This window comes from Athene cunicularia, assembly GCF_003259725.1.
Source record: "Athene cunicularia isolate RWA chromosome Z unlocalized genomic scaffold, athCun1 chrZ_part3, whole genome shotgun sequence".
Lineage (NCBI taxonomy): Eukaryota > Metazoa > Chordata > Aves > Strigiformes > Strigidae > Athene > Athene cunicularia.
The window spans coordinates 7,814,446-7,838,019 of NW_020799144.1; the positions used below are offsets into that span (position 1 = coordinate 7,814,446).

Sequence of the window (23,574 nt, forward strand, 5' to 3'; positions counted from 1 at the left end):
AACCCAACCAAAATCGATCTGACAACTCCGTAACTTTTCTAGTCTTGTTCATCCTGGTTTGAGCTACATGCTCTGCAACTATCCTCAATCTTCTCATAAGTACATGAATTATAACTGCTGCTTTCAGTCTACTTTGCTAAGAGTCTACCTTGATTTCAAGCTGTGCCTGGGCATCTTGATTTTTGAAATACCTTTTGCAAGTTGTCGTAGGATTTCTCAGTCTCCTTTAGTTTCTCCAAAATGATTTGTTCTTTGGCAGATATTTGGGACTCCTCACTTTCTAATTTCTGTATTTCTTGTTCCAGCCTGTGGAAGACAGACAGACATGCACATACACACAAAAATAAAACATGTTAAAATTATTTCAATTAGCCATAGTTTCCTAGGTATTTCAAATGTCATCAGGAACAACTTCCATTCATTATTCACACTGCTTTCCTAGTGCACGAAGGCCATGTGAATTATTTGTTAACAGAACTAATTAAAAGAAAAACCGTAATTCTCTTATCTACATTTGCAAAAGCATGTACAGTTTAACTAAAAATATACCTTGGTATCACTTCACCCCAATTCCCGTAACATCTTTCAGATATGCACTTTCAGTTTAGAAATCACGGTACAGGATATAACCATAAATATGCAGCAATAATTAGAGAAATAGGTGTCTTCTAGTGCTTCCCTACTCCAGACACTGAAACTGGAAGCATTTGTTGGAAGCTGGCAGTCCAACAGTTGTGTTAGGAGTTTCTCTTGAACCAGTACTTTGCCCACTCCTGACAATAACACTTTGGGATATCCATCCATGCTTTCTGCTGTTACACCATGATACTGGGTAATCAAATACACAGGCTGCTCAGAAAATACAACAATTTGGCTAGGTAGTAAGCATTCAGCACTCTTGTTTCTCTTGTTGAGACCTAATGGCACTCACTCCTTAAGGTGTTTTGCTTGTGATTTGGGATACACTTTAATCAGGGCTAGATTCTCCATTACTTTAACTCAAGCCTCCTTTTATTGACATGATTTATGCAGGTGAAGGAATATTCCCTCTTTCTCTCTATTTTTATGTATACCACCATCTTCTCACTTTTGAACAATAAAAATATCTGTAACATGAGCTAAGATGAACACTTTTGAACAGGTATAGTTATCTAAAACGCCTGTTGTCTATAAAAGAGCTGTGGCTGCTCACAGCCTTCTTGGCCATATTCTTTTGACCACAACAGATCAGCATCATCCAGTACTTTTCTTACCCATGGCTGTTTGCTCTTGCCTTTCTGTCACTACGTCTTAAATGAAGGATTAGGGCACTAATCCAAGCTAGTGGGACACATTTTTTTCTCTTTCCCAGCCCTGTTCAGCACAGGATTTCATTAATGCTCGTTCAATCACAAGGCAGAGGGCAAGGAGAAGGTGACAGTGAGCAGGTAGGGAGAAGGGAAGGAGGGACTGCTCCTTTCAGGGGCTTGACAGATTGAGTTGCTTGTGAAATTCCTGTTCCTAAATAGAGATGCAGGGATCTAACTTAAGGAACCCACCTGGGAAATTTTTCCTCACTTTTTAATTGTGCAAGGATGCACAATTGTGTGGCACTTACTGATAACACTTTTCATTAGAGGGAGTCAAAATTGTCACAGCCTCAAGTTATTGAAGATGAAAAAAGGGAGATTTTGCTCCCCTGAAGTATGCAAAGACTTATAGTCACCAATTTGTGGTGGTTTGTTGAAGCACCATTTTTCTCTTAAAGGCAAGCCCCTCATCTCCAAGTTTAAATGGCTTAATTACAGTGAATTTACAAGGAACTGTTGGAAAATACTGCTCCAATTCAATGTTTTCTCAAAATTAATACCAAAACTTAAAAAATGCAAAATATTTCAAAATGAAATCTGAAATGGAACAGTTTGATACAAGATGATTTTTCCCCCCTCATGCTGTGATTGGGGAGAAAGCTTTTAAAAAAATACTGTTTCATCTTGACTTTTCTTCCTAGGAAATTTTTAAAAATACCTAGTGAAATGAAAAAATCATTTGTCACTGAGGTCAGCCATTGCTCTGCTCCTACTTAATGAATTTAGAAGCCAACAGGAGGGTGGCTTCTTTTCCTTCCCTATCCCTGGAAACAATTAGTAGATCCACGTACATTTATACCTTGCTGATAAAGACATTTGAAATATTCTGCTGTGCTGTCTAGTGAAATTATATTGTGGAGCTGGGAGAGCTGGAGTTTACTGGTACGTTCTTTTTCTTCCCAAGTGAACCACTAAGCAGCATTTTCAGGATACATATTCTGTAGCCTGGTACATTTTGCTAACTATATGATCCAGTAAGAGACTGAAAAATGGGAGTGTGTAGAAGTCAGCAACAACAAAACAAAGAGGAAGAAAGTAGTCCTTTTTCTTTCAAATGAACTGGACATTAGTTAATAAATTATGACAATGAAAACAGTGTGAGTATAAATAATGTGAGGCAACTCATTTGATGTGAGTAAGGTTCTAAACAGGTGGCCTCCCTGTCATTTGGGGTTATCCTAAGTCACCACTTTTTATGTACCAGCTCAAAACTATAGAAGGCTTGTCATGAATTGTTTGCTCTTTCAGAGAAGGTTTGCTTCTAATGCATGCACAAGTGCACTTGCACATGCAGGCCCAATCATTGATTTGATTTATATTTTCGTACTTTCTGGCTACTTGCTCTTTTGTTTTTACTCGTTTACTCCTCTTTTATCCTCCCCTCCTGGTTCACTTCCTTGGTTTCTGCTTTCTTAGAGCCAGCCTACCCTCACCATTAAAACAAGATGGGCAGATGAAACATTGTTACTCTATTTTGCAAGACAATTTTGTGGGGGTTTGGTGTTGTTCTTTTGTTGTTTGTTTGCTTTTTCACCCTGAATCCTTTCTTCAGTTCCTTTTAGAAGCAGTATTAACAACAACTTCCTAAAGAGTAAAGGGGTGGAGACACAGCTGCCAAGATTTAGAAACATGGGTGAAGCTCGAAGGGACACAGATTTCCTGTGTGACACCAAGAATGTATACAAACTCATAAGTGCAAACTGCCCTTGTCCAACTGAAATCAGATTGAGAGTCTCCGAGGCTCTGTGTGGTCCTGAATTCCGAATTGTGGCAGGAAAAATGTGGATCATTCAGCCAGAATGTTCTTTTAGATAGCACAGGGGTCATATATCAAGCATTAATACCCACAGGAAGTCGCCTGATACCTTTTTGCTCGATTTTATACCACTTTCATCCATACTGTCTAGGTTTAAAGGCTGAGGTAATGCTGCTAAGGTACAGAGGTAACTGAAATACTCAAGGACACAGTTTCCATGTGAGCTGTTGTATACATTCATCAGTCAACCATCAGGGCACCACAGACCTGGCAAATTTGGACTTTCTTTAGGCTGCCCTTTTATAGCAATGCAAAAATTAAAACCATAATGCAATCCAAAGGCTGTTTTGCATGCTGTATCTTTTTAGTGAGCTTCACATCATCGGAACTAGTGAGTTATAAGGAGAACTGCCTTCTTTTTTGTTCACAAGATACAACAGAGGCATGCAAATTTGGTCTGCATTAATATCACACCTGTTTCAAGCAACATGCCATATAATGGTTTAAACAGCAATAAATCCATTCAGAGTGCATGTGTACACATACATGCATATACAAAGTGCTTACATTCTTCCTGTATAAAAGTGTTAAATATTGAATAACATCCTTTTCTTCTAGCCCATTTTAAAAAGGATGTGTCTTAATTGTCATTTGACACCTGGCAAGGAAACCTTACAATTCCCTTGTTCCTGGCTTCTTAGCAGATTTCAGGCTGGTGTTTGAAAGACGGCCACAGAATAAAGCCAGTTAAATAAACAACTACAGTATCTGGAGTACTGTAGGGGGGAAAAAAAGTCAAAAAATGGAGATCCAGATGACATAGGAATGGTGTAAAACAGACTGTTAGTATTGCTGCTCATTGGCCTAAGAGTTATCTGATCACTGAGATTTGCTATTATAAATGATCAGCCATGAGATCAGAATAGGATGCTTCTTCCAGCTGGAGCTTGAAAATTCCCAGTGATGGGGGAAAAAATAAAGTTCTAAGGCTACTTGCAGCCCTTCTCTTTTATAGTCTGTAGCTATCAGACATCATGTCCTGCAAAACTCAGACCAGAACCACAGAACCATCTAGGTTGGAAAGGACCCTGGAGATCATCTAATCCAACCATTCACCTAGCACAGTTCCCACCTACAGCATATCCTTAAGCTCCAAATCGACCCTACTCTTCAACACCTCCAGGGATGGGGACTCCACCACCTCCCTGGGCAGCCCATTCCAACACCTAACAATCCAGTCTGTAAAGAAATGTTTCCTAATATCTAGTCTGAACTTTCCCTGGTGCAACTTGAGGCCATTCCCTCTTGTCCTCTTGCTTTCTACTAGGCTAAAGAGACTCATCCCCAGCTCTCTGCACCCTCCTTTCAGGGAGCTGTAGAGGGTGATGAGGTCTCCCCTCAGCCTCCTCTTCTCCAGACTAAACAATCCCAGTTCCCTCAGCTGCTCCTCATAGGACATGTGTTCCAGACCCTTGAGCTTTGTAGCCCTTCTCTGGACACGCTCGAGTCATTCAATGTCCTTTTTGGAATGATGGGCCCAAAACTGAACCCAGTCATCGAGGTGCGGCCTCACCAGTGCCGAGTACAGGGGTCAGATCCCTTCCCTGTCCCTGCTGGCCACGCTAGTGCTGACACCAGCCAGGATGCCATTGGCCTTCTTGGCCCCTGGGCACACTGCTGGCTCCTGTCCAGCTGGCTGTCAGTCAACTCCCCCAGGTCCCTCTCTGACTGGCAGCTCTCCAGCCACTCCTCCCCAAGCCTGTAGCGCTGCTGGGGGTTGTTGTGGCCCAAGGGCAGCCCCCAGCATTTGCCCTTATTGAAACTCCTCCAGTTGGGCTCAGCCCATGGCTCCAGCCTGTCCAGGTCTCTCTGCAGCCTCCCTACCCTTGAGCAGATCAACACTCCCACCCAACTGGGTGTCACCTGCAAACTGACTGAGGGTGCACTCGATCCCCTCGTCTGGATCATCAATAAAGATGTTAAACAGGAGTGGCCCCAAAACCCAGCCCTGGGGGATACCACTCATGACTGGCCGCCAGCTGGATTTAACTCCACTCAATAATTGAAGAGGATGAGGGATGAGGAAGAGGATGAACCAGACTGCTAAAGGAAGTCTGGTCTGTGTGTTTGGTGGGATTTTGACCTAAGCAGGTGGTTACAGAGTGTAGGCTAGGCTGACAGTGCAGTTTCTGAGAGGACTGCAGGTGGAAGCAGTGAATGAAACCTCCTCCAAAGATGCTGAGATCAGGGATCAAAGGAGATGTCAGGTAGCACAGAAGACTTTAATTAGGTGAGTTAAGAAGGGACATCTAAGAGGTGAAGATGCAGAAGGTTTTGTATGTGGTATGTGTACATATGCATATATGTTTAGCACTCAGTATCCAGCAAACACTATGTTTGGATGTAGGGCTCTGTTTTGTGCTCCAACCTGAAGGCGATGAATGTGCTTTCTCTAGGTGAAGGATTTCCTCTGTTTTCCATGCTAAGATGTTGAAATCCACAAACTTGGGCTGTCATTTTCCTTTCTGATTGAAGGCAGAGGCTGTTCTGACACAAGGTGCCTTTACCTTGAGCCCAGGAGGGCCTCTGAGCAGGATCCTGCAGGGCACTCACACAGCTGGTGCAGAGTCACTCTACTTTGTAACAGCAGCACACAAATCTCAAGTAAGCAGAACTATGTCTGAATAAATAGCCTCCTCTATCCAGCTAATTAACTCTGCCTGGCACATGATTTCTAGAGATACCTACATTTGGCTCAGCAGTATTTTGTTTTTCAGGGCGGGATGGTAACAGCATTATAAACACGGAAAACAGCTGCAGGTTTATGGACCAGTTTCTTTAGCCTGTACTAGCTTTGCATGCTGGGCTGCACCTGAGAAATACTCATGTCATTTCTGCAATGAAGATAGAAATGTAATAAAAGTTATGTCTGCAGCATACACACTGACATGCCAGTGGAAAAAAAGAACATTCATCAGCACTAATAAGGAAAATACACAAGTATTCAGAATTTAAGAGGAAAACAGGAAAGACCTAATCAGAGTAAACACTCAAAAGGAAAAAGTAACGGATGCATATGTACAGTGGGGGATGGCTCAGCTGTAAACTGATTATTTTGCTATTGCTTGACTGACGGCCTAAAAAAAGACCTAATATAAAAGACATGAAGAAGACATGGGCCTTCTAAGTAGTTAGTGCCAGGTCTCTCAGAGCTGAACGTTCTGAAGTGTTACAGATGGGATCAAAATGGCAGATTCACAAGCAGAGATCTGCAACAAACCCCTCTACTGCTCACTAAATAGAAAGTAAAACAAATTTAGGGATAGCTGGGCTTGCCCATAGGGATGAAATTGATCTCTACATAAACTCTATGCTCAACTCAAGGACCTTGCCCTCACAAAGCTTTTGACCACACTTCAAAACTAGAAACTGAAAGTTCATATGCAGGGTCCACCCTTCTATGTGTCTTTTCTCACTGTGCAAAAGAACACTGGAAAAAATGCTCCACCTCATGGGCTTCTCATTCCCACTTCTTGGTCACTGTAAACGTTTCTGGGGCAGCATGGTACTTGTTATCTCACCCAGGTTTTAGAATAACCTTGAAAAATGAACTTGAAAGGGGAAAGCTAAAGGGATTCCCCTGCAAGATGTCCAAGTCTTGCATTTAGGTTCTTTAAACCAGCACAACTGGAGGAGATATGAGGAACTGTACCCTACATCACAGTCCAGCATCTCAGCCCTTGACATGCTTCCTGCACCTGTATCAACTGTCAAGCACCAGCAACCTGGCTGCAAACCAACACGCTTAAGAAACTGGAGCTGAAACCTAAATGCCACAGCCATGAATGGTGCCCTTCATCTGCTGTACAGGAGGGGGAAATCACTAACATTTGGTTTAGTTTCCATATTGGCTTAGTTTCCTTAGCAAACACTGGTAGTTGTGCCAAAGCCAGTTGGACCATTTGTGGATGTCATGGTATATTGACACACAGCCAGTGCTGATGGCAAAAAACCTGCTTGATTTCAGGTCTCTTGCAGGATCTGAAATGGGATTCCAGAGCTGAGTAATTCAATGCTTCTTAGTTTAGTCTTTCTGCAGAGCTCATCCTTTTTGAGCAGTTCACCCTCAAAGAGGAAAGCTGGCAGTGCACATCTTATGATTTCCAAAAGGCTGTTGTTTACAGAGTGCAGCTGATAATCAAGAGCAGCAAACTTAATTAGCATCTTTGAAAAGGCGAAACCTCCATGACTTGAAAGACTGGGAATACATTATCACCAATCAATGCTTGGAAATGAGATTCAGCATGATTCTGAATGAGGTGCTCTGGTAATCTCTATGAATCTTTCTGAATACACAGGAAGGCAAACCATTCCATTCACCAAGCAAAAATTACATCCCAGTACCAGCTGATGAACTTGGGAAGAGAGGAAAAACTCCGTAATTCCCTTTGCTGTTTGAAGTAAATGTATATACATACACACATGCATAGAAATAGCTGTATATTGGTATTCTGCATCTGCCTAGTTTAGGACCAGGTTAATCCCTGTTAGTTTAGAAAAATCAAGGCCAGCAAGTCAAGCAATGGCCACAGGATTTCTTGAGCTAAACATGTTGAGGCATACCACCCAAAAGTCACTACCCTGAGTTAGTTAGTAAAACATTGCCTGCTCCAGGTATAGAAGGCTTAGTGTCGGCATAATGCAGATTCTTTGACCCAGAATTGCAGAAGTTATATGATTGAGTCCTTTTCTTGCCAAAGCCACTCTGTTTGTCTATTAATTTTTGCTGGTGGTTTGCCTGATGCAGTGTTAAATCTAAGCATGGGGATCTTCAGCACTCTCTGGGGTGACTCTTCCTCCAACTGGAACCACTTTTCATGACCTACTTTTTCTCTGTTTTAGAAGGATGTTATCTCATTCCAGCTTCATATCCTCATATCACCTTAACATAAAACTTCCTGCCCCCATGGCATTTACAGCCCACACTTATTTGTAGACTTTTACAAGTGTGAGCCTTCCAGGGCCAAGTTCTTGCAGTCTTCTTCAAATGGGAGATGTTTCCAGCCTGGGTGAGACTGGAACCTTGAAATCTTCCCACTGCCCCAGGAAAGGGCAGATTACTGACTGGAAGTCAGTGAATCACTATGCCTTGGATGCTTGCCCTGACAGCAGAGGAGCATACGGCTTGACCTTCCTTAGGGAAATGGAAGGGGAAAAAAGGGGGGGAAAAAAAAAAAGCCCTGGTCTGAACCCAGTCCCCTGGCCAGTGGCCAAAGAGGTGAAAGAAAGAAGAGTCCACTTATTTTCTCCCTGTTTGCTTTGGATGAGAAAGCTCTCATTTGTGCTCCTGCCCACACTTCAGGCAGGGCCTGGCAAATCTGACCAAGTCCCTTTATTTCCCTGACCAGCTGAGTATAACCCTGACAGCTTAACCCACTCTGGCAGTGTCTGGCTTTTGAATCATCCAGCTCTCGGCGCACTTGTGTTTAAAACAAATGGCACAGATGTCCTGGTTTCTTGGCCCAGCCCTGTGAGATGAAAATAGATATTTAGGCTCTTCCTGGTGAAGCTGGGATTTGTCTCTCCTCTTCACCATTGCTATTTTATTCTTCCCTCCCAGCCTAGAAAAAGGGCAAGCCTCCTGCCTCTGGAGCCTCTTGGTCAGTGTCTAATAAAGTAAATAAAGTGAGAGGCACAACTGTTATAAAATGCTTAGGCTGCACAAAACATGCATCTCCTCGTGTCCAGACAGAGAGGGAATCAAACCAGACCATATACAAGACTTACTCTGTAAGTACAGGGATGCATCATCTGTGGTTCATTGCTGGGATGGCAGGAGAAAGGTGGGGAAGATAAAATAGCCATCTGAGAGAGGACATGCGCACTGTACTTTGTAATTGGAAGGTGAAGGTGCAAAGACTCAGGGAAGACACTCAACCCTGCAGAAACTTTATAGCTTTCCCACGGCTTTAAGTAAACTTTGCAGGACAAGCACCAGAAGAGTTGTACCTGGGATGCCCGAGGACACGTACAAGGGACAAACATGCCCATGTGACTTGCTGTTGTGAAATTCTCTCCCCCTCACACACTGTGCTTTGCTCCTACCATTGAGGTGTACTTCAGGGTACAGGCAGGGCACTTTGAGCATGTGGTATAGGCTCCAGGAAGGCCACAACAGTTGTGGTAGGACTTGGTCTGGGAGGGCATGTGCTGCAAGTTGTGGTCCAGGAAAAGGAGGGTTGCACGTGCAATTCACCCCACCATGAAGTCCTCGTATACAGCAGCACACAGAGACTAGAAAAGCAACACAGGTGCAGCCAGCCCTATGAAAAACAGTTTGCTGGCACACTGCAGCTATGCACATGAAAATTCATTTAGGTTTAGCAACAAATGCCAGCAGTTCAGCTGTACAGTGGACTGTGTTATTTATATCTCGGGAGAGGTCCAAGAAATAGAGGGGGAGCAATTGGGGGATGACTGTTGTGCTCATTCTTCTGTAGTGCAGCAGTGCTACCGCAGCGTCACCCAGGGTTAGCACGGATTTATGATCAAAACAAATGCATGACCTTATGCAGCACCCGTACCACAAGCTGCCAAGGACGGAGGGGTTTTTTGTGCAAGTCCTATACATACTGGTATACTGGAGATAGACATCTGGTTACCTAGCAGCATTTACAGAGAAGGCAGGAAGCCTGGAAAAGGGTGTGAGTTTCATCTCCAACTTCTTTTTTTAATGAAGGGAAGTAAAAAAGAAAGAAGTTACTGAAAGTATTGGCCCTGAAGAAATTTCAGCCTCCCATATACAGATTGGGAATACACTTTTTGTCCTGATTTACAGTGTCAGCTGAGAGATGAGCTGCTAAGGGTCATGGGGAGCTCAAGGCAGAGCATGTGCCACAGAAAAGGACCTGGGGGGTGTTGGTTGACAGCCGGCTGAACAGAAGCCAGCAGTGTGCTCAGGTGGCCAAGAAAGGCAGTGGTATCCTGGCTTGTATCAGAAATAGCATGGCCAGCAGGATGAGGGAAGTGATCATCCCCCTGTATTCAGCACTGGCAAGGCAACACCTCGATTACTGTGTTCAGTTTTGGGCCCCTCACTACAAGAAAGACATTGAGGTGCTGTAGCATGTCTAAAGAAGAGCACCAGAACTGGTGACGGGGTCTAGAGCACAAATCCCACATAAGTCATTTTACAGAGCTAGCAACTGACTACATACAGTAGACAAGTATGTGCTGCTGGTTTTTTCCTTATGAATTTTTTCTGAACTGCATTTTTGCTCTCTTGCTCAGCTTGCAGTAACAGTTCTTTCCATTTGTTTTGGGCCAAAGATTGTTGTGAATTTTTGTTTTTTAATCTCAAGAATATAAATATTTTTGATGTAAATACTACTCTTCCTCTGATGTATCTATTACTTAGATTGCCTGGAATGGATGTTAATACAACATAGCAGTGGTTATATCAGTATTTGCTTGTTTCTCTGCAGTGCCACATGACTCTTGGCCAACTCAAGATCTTCCTTAAGATAAATAGTGAAAAAAAAACATGGACAATTCTAATTTTCTGGCTGTGTTGATAAGACATAGTTCTTTATTGTCATGAAGATGTGCACCAAAGTTTCACTCTGGGACTCAAGTGTTGTACTTCTTCTGAAGGCATTATTTGCAATGATGCACTGAGCTAGATATACTGTAGTATCTCTGGTCATACTACTCACACAAGGTGTCTAACTGAACACCAGCAACCAAACCCACAGAATTATTCGCCTACTGTAATGTCCATTCAAGTTAGAATATTAAGGGATGTTTAAGGAAAGTATATACTAGTTGATAATACATACGCTATATATATTACAGTTCAAGCCTAACCAGGAATACTTGAGTGCATACCTGAAAATGCACCGATTTGTGGATTTGCCCTAATACATATATATGTAGGTTTATTGCTATTTCTTGTCTTACTTGAATTCCCGCACAGATTATTTCTACACTAAACTCCAGATGAGCCTTCCTCTGCTGAGGCAGAGCACTGGCTCCATCCAAAGTCAATGGCAGCTTGTTCCCTACTTCTCACAAACCAGGGTATTTCACTGCTTGCAGGTCTCCCATTTGGGATATTTTGAATCCCTCTCTGCCCCCATCTTGCATGACTCTTAGCAATTTAGGAGCATATGCAGACGACTCCTTTGTATGGTGATCTGATCACCTCTGAAAAATTGCTGCAGTTATTTACTAGAAAAGCAGTGTTGTTAAAAATAGAAGTCATGGACTAGAGTTGTCTGTTTTATTCCTGCTGTAGCCTCCAACAAATCACTTTGCCTCCATTTCCCCATCTTGATCCTATATATTTTGCCAATCCTATACAGTCTAATCATACATCAGACCATGTTTATTCCAGGTAGATCTGTTAGCTGATATTATTAATTATAATAGTCACTGCACATGTGAGGTTCTATGACTCTGATTTGACTTGACTCAGATTTGCTGCTAATGACTGCACAGACTTTGTAATGGACTTCTGGTGCAAACAAGGCATTACCTACTTGTTTTCTGCAGCAGTAGCTTAAAATGTGCTGTTTCAAGGTACATGGTACTTACAAGCCTACCTGCTGGGGTAAGAAGTGATTTAAGGTACCCCATGTGACTGATTAAATATAGTCTGAGAATCATACTAAAAATGAAAACAAGTCCCAGAGAATTCAGGCTGTTATACTGAAAATGTGAATCCCCAACCAAAATATTATAATTGGTGTGATGACACATTCCCTGCATCCTGGCTGTCATGAGGCTGTTAAAGTCATGGACCATGGAGAGCTGCAATTTACAGGGATCCCAACTGCCTCCCTCAGACCTTTTTTAACAAACCTTTCCTTGTCTTTTGCACTGTGCTTTAGTCATGACTGCCTGAACCTGTAAGTACCCTCAGAAGCCCTTTACAAAGGACTTAGATGGGTATGTGGAGCTGACAGTCAGCGTGCCTCAGGCACTGAGCTTTATTAGGTCCTTTTAAAAATTCCCCATATTATGTGCCCCTCACAAATAAACAAATGCATTCCCCTGCTCTGCTTGCCAAGAGTGACTTCGACAGCTGGGACAGAAAAAGAGCAGTAGGGCAGGAAGGGGAACACCCAGTAGGAGTCATTACTTGTTTTGTTTGTTTCTTGATACAAACAGTTTCTTGAATTGGAGCTTTGCAAATCCGTCTGCTGCTGTCATTCACATACAGGAACTCACAGCCCATTTCTCCAGGGTGAAGGCTGCTGAGAGGCAAGGAATGTGTCCTGTGGGAATGGACAAACTCTCCACTGAGAGCAACAAGGGATGCACCAAGCTGCTGCTGTCCTGAGCATGCTGATGGCAGCATCATGATCCTTCTTCATCCATCTGATCTACCTTAGGGCTTTTGTGTTGTATTCGTTTATTTATTTGTTCTTGGCAGCAAGTGTCTCTGCACTCCAGAAAGTGTTGGAACAAACACAGCTTCAGCAGGGAGAGGTTTTGCCCTGATGGGATAACTGCAAGGTTATCTGAAGTGCTCCTGCCAAGGCAAATCAAGCCAATCAGGAAGCTTCCAGAAACGTGGGCTGTGCTCAGTTTGTTGTTTCCACCCTTAGACATTTCCTGCTATTGTTCTTGTCGTTTTCTCTTGAGTGTCCATTGGACTCGTGGGTGGTGCTGGCAAGTCTTTCTGGGGAGGTCTCCGGTCCTCTCGGGCACATGGAGAGCTCTGTGCTCTTCCTTTCACAGACTCCCAGCACAAATTTCCAGCATACAAGTGCAGGGAAGGTGGGGCTGTGGTGGTAAACTACATCTCACTGAGCAAAGTAGGTGCCTTTTCCTGCTGGCCGTGCTCAGCTGGGCAAGAATGAAATCATGTCATGAAATGATGAATGAATTTTAGCTCATGAAATTGCTTACCACCCAAGGAGAAGCTGAAGGTGGGTGGGTGGGTGGAAGCAGCAAGTCCACAGCATCCTAGGATTCATTAACAGTTGTGGAAAGCTGGGGAAATACTAACTGTACTCTAGAAATTGGCTGCCCTAGTTTTACCTCTGCCATCCAGAGCCTAGTTTTCTTTTTCCAGGAGTATAGGAGGTCACCTACAATGGTCTAACACCATCAGAGGACCAGAGGAGTCATAACTATCCAGGCCTCTAACAGAGAATTCCCATATCTCATTTTTTAATTCTCTGAGTTTCATGATTACATTTTTCTTTCCTCAGATGTATCTCATGAGTTTCTACCTGCAGTGGGAAAGACTGAGAAGAGCTGGGTGCTGCACCTCCATGCTCCAGTCTCATCTAGAAATCACAGTAAACCAGTTCCTACGCCCCCACCACCTGCTCAGGTAATCATGAGTACATCTTCAGTTTTCATCTACAGTATAAGACAACTTCCCATTGCTATGGAGAAATATCAGACAGCATCTGTAATTCTGCAGAGAGATCCCTGGAAGTGTGGTGTCATTTCTGAGCTGTACTGGTGAACAGAGACAGCTACAGGGCTGTGTGAATGAAGAAATGAGTGGGAAAAATTTCTCTGAGATTGCTCAGGGTTTACTTTTCCAGCCCTTTGCTCCAAACTTTTACCTAACATCAGCCGCACCTGAGTCATTGCTGTCTGATCCCTCAGAGTGCTGGTGTGAGAATAAAAAAAAGGAGAGTGAGTTCAATAACATGACAATGCCCTCCCTTTTATTTTCCATGATGGATCATCAGCTTCCCTTACTGCCTCATGGAAAGTTGGAATGAGGCACAATTTTAATTGTGGGAAGCTGAAAAGTTTGCCTTGACTTTGTGCTGCATGTTTGTGGTAGGAGTCAGCTGATGGCTTCCTGCCTGCGTGGCTCTCAAGACGGGTGAAATTCTTGACCCCTGGACTTCCCAAGAGCCACAGAGCTTCCAAGTCGAGACAAAGCAGACATCTGGGCTGGTTTGGTTCAGAGGAGCAAAAATCAGCCTGTAGAGCATCTGCAGACCAGGATGAGTTAGAAAAGGGATTATTTTCCAAATTTAAGAGAATGTTTAAAAGCACGCCAGGTTCTATGTTTAGATGATTGGCCCGAAGATGGACATAGGACATAGCAGAGAGGTGGCACAGGACTGCATTTCTGAGGGTAAGTATCATAGAGGAGAATCTCAAAGTGATCTAGCAGTGTGGTAAATCCCTACTTTCTAATAAATTACTTTGCACTCACTTCATTATTCTTTCTGCAGCAAGCTGAGGAAAGCCAAGCATAGCCTGATGAGTTCCTGGTTATGGGCTGGCTGGTCGTGAGGAAGTCATTCACCTTCTGTGGTTTCACTGGATCCCATGACTACACAAAACATCCTCCCAGGGGTCTCCTCACCTGTGCAAACAACCTCTACACCTGGAACAGTGGTACTGAGGGTTGAGGTAGCAAGGAGAGTGGTCCATGTCACATCTCTAGCAATTCCTGCTATGTAAGTAGGGAAAAGAAGCTAGAGTTTTTCAGAATTTTCCTTAAGTCTAAATGGTCTACTTTGTCTGGTTTTGCGACTCACAGTGATCTTAATGCTCAAGGATTCTGGCCCAGAGAAAACCCCAACTTAGTTTTGGCAAACCTATGAATATTCTTGGTTTTACCTGTAAGATTGACCTCCTCATCTCCTTTCTGTGACTGCTATGGTTTTTATGCTGGTATTTGAACAAGGCATTCAAGCAAAATAAATTCTTGTAAGAATGGGCAATAATAAATGTGAGACCATTGTGAAAATCTGTTTGAGTTTACAGCACTGACAGAACATTTTCATTTGCTTTGCCTAAAATTTCACAACAACATGAGACCAAGGGCAAAGGCTTCACAAATGCCCCTATTATTGAGAAGGTTATGTCCCGTTTCACAGTTCATGCAGGTAAGTGTGTACACCTTCAGGACATGGAAAATTAAGAAATTACTGATCAGTTTCCAAGTTACAAAAGATGCAAATAGTCATTGTCAGGGTTTTATAAAAAAGCTTAAAAGTTACAGAGGTGCTCTTGAAAATGGGATGTAGGTATTTCTGAAAGTTTGTCGCCTGTGATTTCTGTGCCAATTGGTGTATAATTATGAACACTTTTTCATCTTTATTGTTTAAAGGGGCTTCATCTATGGATGTTTATGTTTGAAGTAATAGGGCAGTAGATGACAGAGCAGTACTCCAAGCCTTAAATTTAAACAAGAGAGATTAACAGGCATTAAACTGTAGAGGTGTGTGTAGTTCCAGTGGTGTGAATAGATGAACTAATACACTTGGATGTAAGCACATGCTGAAGTATTTCTCTGACTCAAGGCTTAAAGGGTAATCACATTAATCTGCTCAAGACAGCTTAAAACCAGGAAAATTGTCCTTTGAAATGGGAAGACTAAAAATGAAATTAAACTACAAAGGCCTTGTTTAAAATAAGGCACAGAAACCTAGAACAGCAACAATATTGTGGGAGCTGGAACAGCACTGACTGGATTATGACTACCACTAGATGAAGGCAGTTGGAAGTGCAGGCTGTTGAGATGACTGGCCACAGGGCTGGCAGGTTAGTCACTAAGCACCAGATGGGCACCACCAACTGCCTAAATGTTTTCTCCCTCATTCATAATTAGCCTCATTTGTGGCTGATCTCCCTGGCTCTGTATGTGGTTCTCAGGTCTGCTGTTGGCAGCCCCCTTGTCATACACCCTGCAGCCCGTGTGCAAGCTCCAATCAGCATGACAGTCCCTGAAGGAACTGTGGGTTTGCCAGTCATGCCCTACTCTAACAAAATTTGCCTCATTAGCAGTGTGAAACACTCATGGCACCATTTCTTTCCACTCTCCTTTACTTTTTTCATTATTTTGTCTTCTCATATTCATGTTAGCTGTTGTGATTAGTAACATAGAGGCATTTTGTGATGTTGGTACAGGGCTGCTGGTATTTCCCACCTTACACTATACTGACACTGGTAAGTAAGAACAGTCTAAAGATGTAGCTTTGTGTCCAAACCAGCTGTGCCTATAAGCCTCCCTAGCTTCTCTCCAGTGAGCCATACCCCATGAGTGCTCTTGTGGCCTTCCGGCTATAGGGCTGCTCTGATCTCTGCTTGCCTCCTACTACATGCCTCCTGCTATGTTTAGGACTTGTATCATCAAGGTTAGGAAGTCCTCCTGCATGAAGTCTTCCTGCATTTCCTTGTTCCTGCCTTCTTCACTGGCATGTCCTCTTTGGGAAGTACCAAAGTCTTGAGGCAAAGAAGACCTTGAAAAACTCAATCTCTGTGAAACAAGGGAACCTGAGAATGACCTTGTGCTGAGCTCCAAAAACTCTGTGTAGACTGATTTGTAGCATGACATGAACCACAATTTAGATGGGGAAACATAAGTTGCCTGGTTCAGACTACTTTTGGGTGGCTTGACATCTACTCACCTTGGAAAGGCTGGCCATGCAACAACTGCAGATGTGAGGGCTCAGCCCAGGAGGTGGTGGCTGTCCCATAGAGCTTGGTGGGTGCTCTGGTGTCACAGAGGATGGCTTCTGCCTGGCCCTGCAGCACAGCTCTCACCATCATGTTTTCACAGCATTATTTCTGCCTATGGCTCGCTCAGGTGGGTGCCACTGAGACAGAAAGCAGATAGCATTTCCAAAGGAACCAGGCAAACTGCCTCAGCACTCTTTCCCTGCTGCTACAGTCAGCTGGGAAAGAAAGCTGAATGGTGCTGCTGCTTTTGAACAGGTTGGTACAGTTGCAAACATGAAGCAGTCCAACACTCAGTAAAAAAACAGATGCAGGACAAAGGAGGACAGTGGTTTTCTCTGACACCAGAAAGAGCTGGGGAGAGTCATCATGTCCATGCATATGATGTAGGTTATCATAGATGGGTTATTTTCACTGAGTCTAGCTGTTGTAGCTTGTCCAGCTAACCTGCCAGCTGAGAGCCAGCAGATAATCTGGTGTATCTTGTCTGTGGTTGCTCAATCCTCTGAGAAGGTGGTTAAAGTTGTGTTTTACCCAACATTTGAAAATGGATGGTGAGGGCTGTGGCTCATTACCATGGCTCATCTGGAATATGGTAAGATGATGCACTGATAACGTGAGAGTGAATCTAGGCCCTTTCTCTCTTTCTGTTTCAAACTCCCACCCCTGAAATCAGTATTGCTATAAATACCTGCTTGACAGGTATGCTCTCAAAGACTGTGGCCAGGGGGACCAAGAAAATACCACAGTGATACAACTTTTTAATAGAGAGTGCTACATGTCCAGTATATCTTGCACAGCCCATGGCTATTTTCTATTTTCTCATTTCCTCTTAGTCCTCTCCCATGCATTTTCTCTTTTGCTGAGCCTTGGCTTTTCCTGTAACAGGTTGTGTGAAGTTGCATGCATGCCACAGTGTAGGAAATGTTTTTCTGGTAGTATTTTCCCCTAATAAAAATAATACAACAAAACTTCAGATGAACATGCTAAATACACCTCCATGGACCTAATGAGCACTGCAGAATGGCCTCAAATGCTAAACTTCACTTGTGCTCCTGCACCAGTTTATACAAAGAAGAGTATTATCATGAAGGTCACATACTAGCTTCCCTTTCTGCTTCCCATTCCTGTTGTATGCTATGTGGACTGCTTTGGTAATCAGAAAGGATTGCTCTGCAGACAGACTACTACTGTCCAGGGGGCTGAAACACGTCTACTACAGCGGTAAGGATCCAAGGAGAAGGGTCCAGGTTCAGCTATTAAAAAAAAAAAAAGCAAAACAGTAATAAAAAAGTCCCTACCACTGCATGCATAAACGGATTTTACAGGCTGGGATTCCTGTAAGTTTCTCTGTAGTGTACGGGGCCATCTAGCGAGCTCGGGTATAATAACAGCTCCGCTTCTTCCACTGCACCCTGTCCTGCTTATCCCCAAGGACGGACTTCACTCTAGCTGCTAGCACACTTTCACAATATTTTCCACTGCAAAGTGAAAGGAGGAGAACCACTGCAAGAGGGGAGAGGATGACAGCAGAAAGGGCACGGCTGATGCCAAGGATCTTGGCGTGCTAGGTTTCCATGGGAAGTCAAAAGTGCAGTTACACTGACAGTGGAGAGGTGGTGTGCAACTTTCCACTGAATCATGTCCTCTGCTGCAGAGACGGTGATGACAAGGGGAACTGCTCACCCAGAGGACACCGCAGCAACTGGGCGGTGATAAAACCTTATGAGGAACAATGAGACATTATCCCCTCAATATTACATAGTCTTTTCCCTGACAAACACCTGGTGAGGCGCAAGGGAAGTGATGTGTTAATAATTTCAAGACTGAGAGAAATGATGCCTGTATTTCGCATGATGCTGGACTGAAGTCCTAGAAGAGAAACTGCTGCAATGCAAAGCATTATACCCACACAGTCCTGTCACTATGCTTTGCCTCTGAGCAGACTGGACTGATTGCCTGGGAATGAACACCTCCCCAGCAGCACTGCCACTCACTCTCCTGCATCTCCTGCAAGGCTGACAGATTATGAGAGCAACAATAAACATCTGGAGATTTTGGCAGCTTTTTGTGGCTGCTCAAAAGGATCTCAAATGTACCTGAATCCATGGCTGACTCTGAAAACTACACCCAGTGTCATGCTGTTCTGGTACAAACGATGCTTGTTTAGCTAGGAGTACAGTGATGGAGAATGTGAGCACAGTATTTGTGCATTTCAGGTGCCAGCATGTGACTGCAGTGACACTTTCCATTTTCAGCACAGACAGGTGTTTTTAAGCAAGTTTGTCCTGTTGCATTAGAGATACACCAGAAAACTGGAAAGTAAAGGTTGTTAGTTCTTCATGTATCGAACATCAGTTGAATTTCATCGAATGCTGGGAGCCAGGTGAGCACATGCTCCACTAACTTATCTACCTTCAGCAGAATGAATGCATTCATTTCCTCATCTCTTGGACACTTACTTGACCTGCCTGGACGTGCCTCAAGGGTGAACTCTTCGTGGCCACCAGCCTGTCTCTGGAACAGCTGCAATCCTGGAGCTTGGTAATTATAATAATGACAAACTGTTTTACATTCTCCTGAATTGTCACTGAAGCCTTGATCTGCAAATGTTAGGATACCAAATTAGCTTTCAGAGTGTCATTATTAGTCCCAGTGAATATGAGTGTGCACATCTGGAAGCATTTGCTATTTCCACATGCATCTGCATCTGTTTACACAGGCTATGGACAGAAGAAACAAAATATAATTAGCTTTGTAGCCTGCATCCCAATAAATACAGCATCGCCATTGCTAGTAACAGGTCCCAAGCTTTCTAATAGGCCCTTAGGACTTGTCAGGCTCTGCCTATCTTCACCCCCCTTGTTTTACTTCTGCACGTTTGTATAATCATATGGTGTAGCTACAATTTTCAGACAGCAGTGCCAAGCAGTTTTTTCTGTAGAAAGAAATATTTATGACCCCACTGTAGTGATTTGGTGCAGAGAAAGATGGGGTTGATGCCACAGCTGAAGCCTGGGAAGAGACACAGGGTGCTGCAAAGAAGAGGTATGTGTACAAAACTGCTTTAGGAGCAACAAAAAGAGCAAAGAACAAGTATCTGTAATACACTCCATAGAAAGCAGATTTGTCTCTGACAAGGAACTACAGACCTATGAAAAAAGATGAAGGTGTAAAGGGTGTTAGAAAATATATACAAATTGCTTCAAGTGGACTCAAAACTGAGTAAAAGGAAATCATCAATATCTACATCACATTCCTCCTGGCAAAGGAAAGAAACCCTCACCATCAACAATAGTATTTGCCCTGATAAGGAGCTTGAGATGCTGATGACTTGCCGTATATTTTATCTCTCACCAGGACTGATCTAAAGGAGATGTGGAAGAGTGACTGTAAGAGCAGAGAAAGGGGCAGGTACTTAGGAAGGCATAACAGTTGCAACTGTTATTCTGGAGAATTTTTATGTAATACTGCTCCTTTTCCCCCTCCTATAATACTCTGAGACTAAAAATTATTCTGTTGTTAGATTGGTGGGATTTTGATTATGTTATCAACAAATTCTTAGCTTTGCATAAAAATGTGCTTGGTTTTTCGTCATAACAAGTTTTGAGTGCAACTTCATCACATTGTAGATGGAAATGGAGATCTACCTATTTCCCAGTTCAGTGCCTTAAGCACTGGATTGACTTTCTTGGGGTTTTTTTTTGGTCAGATGTGCTTTGAGGAGAATACTTAGAAGAGTCTTTTTTTAAGGGCTAATTTCTCCACAGCTAATTTAAGGAAATAATTTTCTAGGCCTCAAATTTAAACTTATTTTTAAAAAATCTCAAATGCCATAACAATACAACTTGTGTGAGTTTAATGGTATTGATTATGACAGCAAACATTATTTCACAGCCTATATGAGAAAGACCAGACCATGCTGAAAAGCCAGTTTGGATTAAGGTCGGGTTGCTGGGTCTAGATTACTAAACTAGAAGTTTAGGAAACAGATGCAGAACAGTGCCAGTGAGGAGGAAACTGGCAGGTGTTGCATAAAAATAGAAATCTTTTCAGGAGAAAGATAAAATAGAACTTTTTACTATAGCTCATTTAGAAACACTAGCTTATTCTTTTTATAGATTATGTACTATTTAAGTAATGCTTTCCTGCACTTTCATTTCTGAAATCACCATAATTTTGTAGCAAAACTAGGTATTTTGAAACAGCAAAGTGTTAAAATACATTTCTGCACTAGAAATAAAATCCACAGTTTTCTGTTGAATTCACCAGGTGATTTTGGTGTATCTCACATGGCACTTTTTTTCATATTTATGGGAAAACAATTGCTTGGCTTGAATCAAAGTTCTCATTTCCTGCTCCTTACAGTGTCCTCAATCTTGGAAGGATGTTATACAGATGTGAGACTTCTAGATATGCCAACTCATGCAAAAAGGCTATGTGAGTCTTTAAAAGAACATTAATCTGATATTTCAAAAACCTGAAACAACTGTGAAGGCATGAGACCAAAGATTTCTTATGGAGCTTTTCCTCATTTAAAGAATTACTGTTACATCCTTATAGCTATGATAGGATTTGTTACATGAAAGCATTTTTCTATTATTGCATGTTAATGAATAGGAAACATCTTCTGTAACACTGCTATGAAAAATCCAGTCTTTGGATTAATTCAGTGGAGGATGGATATATTTTGTTTCTAGATTAAAGACTGGAAACTATGATATAACAGTAGTATTATTTGCATGCAAATAAAATCCAGATTTGTTCTCAAAATTCTTTTCTTCTTGTTCCATATTTTTTCCCAGAAGGCTTTATTGCTTAAAATCTTTCAGGTGATCTGTCAGTTCCTTAAACAGAAAAAATGTGCTGTTTCTTTAGGAGTCTGAATACCCACATTCCTGATTATAACTGTCTGGGAGACTGTAGAATACATCCCCCAGTGGATGGGCACACATATGGACATCAAAACTTGGTGGCAGATTTTAGGAACATAGATCTCTCTGGCATTGCTACTGTAATTTTATGCAAATTTATGTTTATTCTAGGCAGAGCTGCCTTCTTAATATTCTTCTCTCTAGTATTCACTGTAAGATAAATAAATGTAAACCACCTTATTATCACACCAGATGCAAAGAAGGCATAAAACATGGTCTTTGGGACTGTACACTTGCACTATTGAACAAATAACTTTTGACACCAACCCATCTAAATCTTTCTCCTGCAGTCCATACATCCATCAGCTTTTGCCTGGCAAAGAACAAAACTTTCTTCTTTAAAACATGGCAAAAAGAGAAAGCCCATGGTTTAATTTTCTGTTGGTTACAAGTACTGAACTTCTTGCCCTGAAGCATCCCTTTGTGGACACTCTAGAAGTATGAAAATAGAAATTACTTGATTAATAAATAGTATCTTCTCTAATCTGAGTGATACGCCAGCTGCCATTATGTTTCATCAAATTAAGAAGAAAACTGAAAGCCACTGCCTTCAATCTGCTGTGCAGGTGAACAAGGCCAACAGAGCCTTACTTACTATCCAGCCAGTGGGTCATCCTCATGATTTCTGCAAGTTACAAACCCTAAAGCAAGTAACATTTCCACTGATCAAGGCATCAGGACAACCAAACCTGGGGTGACTGCTCACATGCTGCCTTTCACTTGGAAAATACAATGAAAATGGTGATTTTTGCATCTGTTATAGTTTCAGTTCTTGCCTACATCTCCCTGGTTTAAAGAGATCTAGAGAGATCATGCATTAATACTCTACAGGAAGAAGAAACCTATTAATAGATGTCACCAGAACAAATCACACAGTCCAAAATACAACATTAAACCTTCCAACTGTAAATGTCATAGTAGGAAAGAAGCTGTTCCAGACATGGAGTTGGCCTATGAGCTAGCAATCTGTGTCTTAACCCCCTAGTAGTTACAGTCATCTAGGAGTGAAGCTGCGGCTGAGGTGAGACCAGAGCACTGGAAATGATGTGCTGCAGGCAGAAAGCTCATGTCACAATCCCAGATGACAAGAAGAAAGCTATAGTGGTGATGTGAAACCATAGCCTACTGCACAGCTGCGGCACAGTGGGATTGTGGGAGTTCCCCAAAGGATGGAAGGAAATGTTCACTAAAGGGGTATCTTAAATACAATTAATTTCCAGAGGTCTGCCAAAATGAGCTCTGATATCTTCTGAGCACACTTCAGTGTAATGTTTGTTGATATTCTGGTCCTTGATTTCCACCAGACTTGCATCTTGAATTCCGTCACATTATTTTTAAAGAGAGGAAATAGTCTGGTGTCATTCTGGGTACTTTTTTGGAGGCATCTTGATTCAGTTGATTTTATTTGTGTATTCCTCATGTTGATCTTAGTTCATTGTGAGGAACTGAAGGAGTTAATGCCTCAAACATTCATTGACATGGAAAGAGCCTCATGGACAAATTGTGGCCTTTGTGGTTAGTTTAAAAAATGAATTATCTGCCTAGTGAAGCACAGAGAGTATTGAAGGGTGCACAGCTCCACTTCCCTGCAGACATTCCCTAGATGAGCCTTGAAGGAGGGAGACATAGACTGAGTAAAACCGTATGTTCAGGCTAATGCCTACACTTTAATTTATGACTATAGCCTTGAAGAAGAGCTAAAAGATTTGTAAGAAAGAAAACACCTGACACCAGAAGGAGCTAATAGCTGGGTAATTGCCCAAGAAACAAAAACTGAGGAAAAGTTAAAGGTAGTAGGGGGAGATGATGACCACCAACTCAACTGGACAAAAGGGTTAATGCACCCCATTCCCCCTCAATGCAGGAGCATGCTCTACCATTTCCTTGTCTCTCATGCAAATTAAGTCATGGAATACCCGCCTCATCTAGTATGCAAATCAGCCAATAAGATTAACTTAGAAAGATGACAGAAAACTTTGCTGTGTGTGCACCCACCACCCAAGATTCCTGGACTGAAGACACTGGAACCTGGAGCAGTGATCCAGACTCTTTAAATTTCTTTCTCCCCTTCCCCCTTCCCCCTTCCCCC

At 42.5% G+C, this 23,574-nt stretch overlaps 1 protein-coding gene across 6 annotated transcripts in view; it reads right to left on the minus strand.

Annotated features, from left to right (window-relative positions):
• Positions 1-23,574, minus strand: part of LOC113490317 (A-kinase anchor protein 2-like) — a 266,283-nt gene that overhangs the window by 158,695 nt on the left and 84,014 nt on the right. For all 6 annotated transcript variants that reach the window (XM_026866693.1, XM_026866696.1, XM_026866692.1 and 3 more), the window contains one exon: positions 192-306. In XM_026866693.1, the coding sequence (XP_026722494.1) occupies positions 192-306 (115 nt within the window). The remainder of the gene's footprint in view (positions 1-191; positions 307-23,574) is intronic.